The 3,104-nt window shown below is 33.6% G+C and overlaps 1 protein-coding gene across 1 annotated transcript; it reads left to right on the top strand.

The window, feature by feature from the left end:
* The first annotated feature begins 603 nt into the window (after positions 1 to 603).
* Positions 604 to 2,461, top strand: LOC139847227 (diacylglycerol O-acyltransferase 3). Its single transcript, XM_071836880.1, has 2 exons — positions 604 to 1,069; positions 1,558 to 2,461. The coding sequence occupies exons 1-2, from the start codon at positions 701 to 703 to the stop codon at positions 2,179 to 2,181; spliced, it is 993 nt and encodes a 330-aa protein (XP_071692981.1). The 5' UTR covers positions 604 to 700; the 3' UTR covers positions 2,182 to 2,461.
* The last annotated feature ends 643 nt before the right edge of the window (positions 2,462 to 3,104 follow it).

Raw genomic sequence — 3,104 nt, 5'->3', positions numbered from 1 at the left:
CTGGTTAAGATTTTTATTTTTAGTGATTTTCGGTTTTAACCGAAACCAAACCGAAATAAAATTCGGTTTTCGGTTCGGTTTTGGTTATGGTTTTGATATTTAAATTTAGTTTCGGTTTGATTTTTGGTTTTGATTTTATAAGTTTCAAAACCGAAAAAATCGAACCAAATAAACTAAAAAATTAAAAACCGAACTGATGAACACCCCTAGATGTAACAGCTACTCTTGCGGAGGAATTAGGTCACTCTCTTGAGAACTTTAATGACAACTTTCAAAAAAAAAAAAAGTGGAAACTAAGTATCCACGTGTCTTCTAACTCTCCGAGTGTCATCCCCGTAAGCTTGAAATAATACATTACTAAATCCAACGGCAGAGATTTAATAAAAGCGCGTGTCAAGTAGCCTAAAGAGCATGGTAAACTAATAACCGTCACAAGCGCGCGAGCGCCAAACTGCAATCACTTGCCACGTCACATCCAACGGTTTGTAGATCTCGATGTATTTATCCAACGGCTCATATTAAAATCTCCTTTCACATCCAAATTCAATTCAAACTCAATACACTAGAAAGCACCCTCATCTTCTACACGCAATACTTTCCTTATACGAAATATAAATTAATAAACAAACACACACACCACCGCTTTATTCAATCCTTTTTTATTACGTCACAAATTCGATTATCAAATTATTTTTTAATTATGGAGGTCGCCGGAGCTGTGTTCCGTCAGTCGCCGTGTAAATTCTCGACGACCACTGATGCCATTAAGTCGCATGAATATTTTCCGATGATGAGAAAACCCGGTTCGGTTGGATTTAAACAACAAAAACCGAACCGGAAGTCGGTTGTTGCTTCAGTTGGGTTTTCTGACAAGAGTCATGTAGAGTATTATAGTGGGCCCCCGAGAATGGCGGTAAAAGAGATGGAAACTAAGAAGAAGGAGATGAAAAAGAAGATGAAATTATTGAAGGGTTTGTCGAAAAATTTGGCTGATTTTAGTGAGATGGGATTTGGATTGAATCTTGATCATGGGTCGTTGGATCAACAAGTTAAGGGACACATGATTTCGGTATGATTAATTTTTATACTTTTTTGATATTTGGTTATACAATCTACTTTATGTGTAGTTTAGTTTTATTATAATGTGTGAATGTTTGCTTGTTTTATAAAAAAGTTCCTAAATTTGTAACAATATTTATTAGTATAAAAAGTAAAAATAATGCAAGAAATTAACTTTCACATATTTACATTAGTACCAGAATTCGGTTACTGTGATTTGATTAATTATGTAAATATTAGTGTGTAGTTTATTTCTGTTATAGTAATATTTACTATGTTACAACTTACAAGGTGAATCGTTGCCTGTTTTATAAAAAAGTTACTAAATTTGTAACAAAATTAATTGGTTTAAAATAAAAAATAATGCAAGAGACTTACCATTACATATTTACTTTATTACTAGAATTTGGTTACTGTAATTTGATGATTTGTCTAATTAATTAGTGAAAAATAATTGTATAGTTCATAAATAGTGACCTTATATTGGTGATTATGTAGGAAGCAACAGAGGTTTTGGTTGGGCAATTACAGAAGTTAAAAGCAGAGAAAATGGAATACAAAAGAATAAAGAAAGAAGAAAAAGCCAAAAAGAAAGCAGCGATGATGATGAATACGATGAAGGATTCATCATCTTCTTCGAGCTCGTCTTCTTCAGAATCCGATCGTGATAATGTAGTAAATATGAAACAACTCAAAACCAAGAATAAGAATCATCAAGAATCAACAGCATCCGTTCAAGTTCAAGTTCTTGAAAAAGTTGAAAACTTGGTCACTGAGAATGCAATATGTAAGGATGTTAGTAATGTAGGTGAAGTTGGTGTTAATACTCTTAATAATAAGATTGAGGTTTGTATGGGTGGCAAGTGTAAGAAATCAGGGGCTGAAATGTTGTTGGAGAATTTTAGGAGCGCGATTGGTGGAGAAGCGGATGTGGTGGGGTGCAAATGTATGGGGAAGTGTCGTGATGGTCCGAACGTGAGGGTTTGTACCAATGTGGATGATGTGGCGAACCCTTTGTGTATCGGGGTTGGGCTTGAAGATGTTGAGTCGATTGTGACGAATTTCTTTGGTGGAAGTCATGGGTCGGGTCCAAGTATGGTTCCTGCTATGTCAAGTGCTTGATTCGGCATATGTACCATATTGTTATTGTTATACTACGTTTCGAGCAATCGAGCAGGGCTACATGTTTGACGTTGTCGTAAAAAGTCAAGACCGGCCCTGGATTCGAGTTAAGTATGTAGATATGGTCATATAGAGTTCTGTTTGTGTTGATTTTTTGGTTTAGGGAGTTTAATGATTATTTAGTTATGTATGCAAAAAATGTAGATATTACTTGGTTTCTGTTCATTACCTATATGAATAATATAAGTTGCCATTTTTATGTGTTGTTTTCTTTGTGTGAGATCATTTAAGCTTTGTATAGTTTGATGTGTGATTCAATTATTAAAATGTGTAAATGTAATGTCACATTACAATGTTTGACAATAGAGGGGACATCAGCATCTAGTTTTATGTTGAGCATATTCAATCTATGTCGTTTTCATGAGCGGCATAAAAGAATTGTTTCCGAGCATATTCTCTTTACCAATTAGTGAATCCGGAGTTTGGATTAGATTTCAGTAACAGTGACCAATAATTACCTGATTTGTCAACTGTTTGTATTTTGACCATTTTTCATAAAATTTGCAGGATTGCCCTGTTTGAATGTGTATTTTCAACCTTTACCTAAAAAAATCTTCTACAGAAGAAAAATCACTAATAGACATTTCTCCACAGTTAGCCAATAAGACAAACTTTTCAATATTAATATACAGTGGGCGGATCTAGAATTGATAATTATATCACTGTTATAATATACATTGTGTGTCTGACATATTTATTTCTACATATCTCTAAAGTCTCAAAAGTCAAAGATTTGTGAGACAAATTTCTAACAACATATCTATTAAACTATTTGATGAATAGAGTTGTACAGTGATTTAACTATTTGATGAATAGAGTTTTACAGTGATTTGAGTAGTATAAATTGACATCATGAATGTAAG

The sequence above is a fragment of the Rutidosis leptorrhynchoides genome, chromosome 5 (genome assembly GCF_046630445.1).
Source record: "Rutidosis leptorrhynchoides isolate AG116_Rl617_1_P2 chromosome 5, CSIRO_AGI_Rlap_v1, whole genome shotgun sequence".
Taxonomy (NCBI): domain Eukaryota; kingdom Viridiplantae; phylum Streptophyta; class Magnoliopsida; order Asterales; family Asteraceae; genus Rutidosis; species Rutidosis leptorrhynchoides.
The sequence above is the reverse complement of the archived record's forward strand: the minus strand, read 5'-3'. Positions and strand labels throughout refer to the sequence as shown.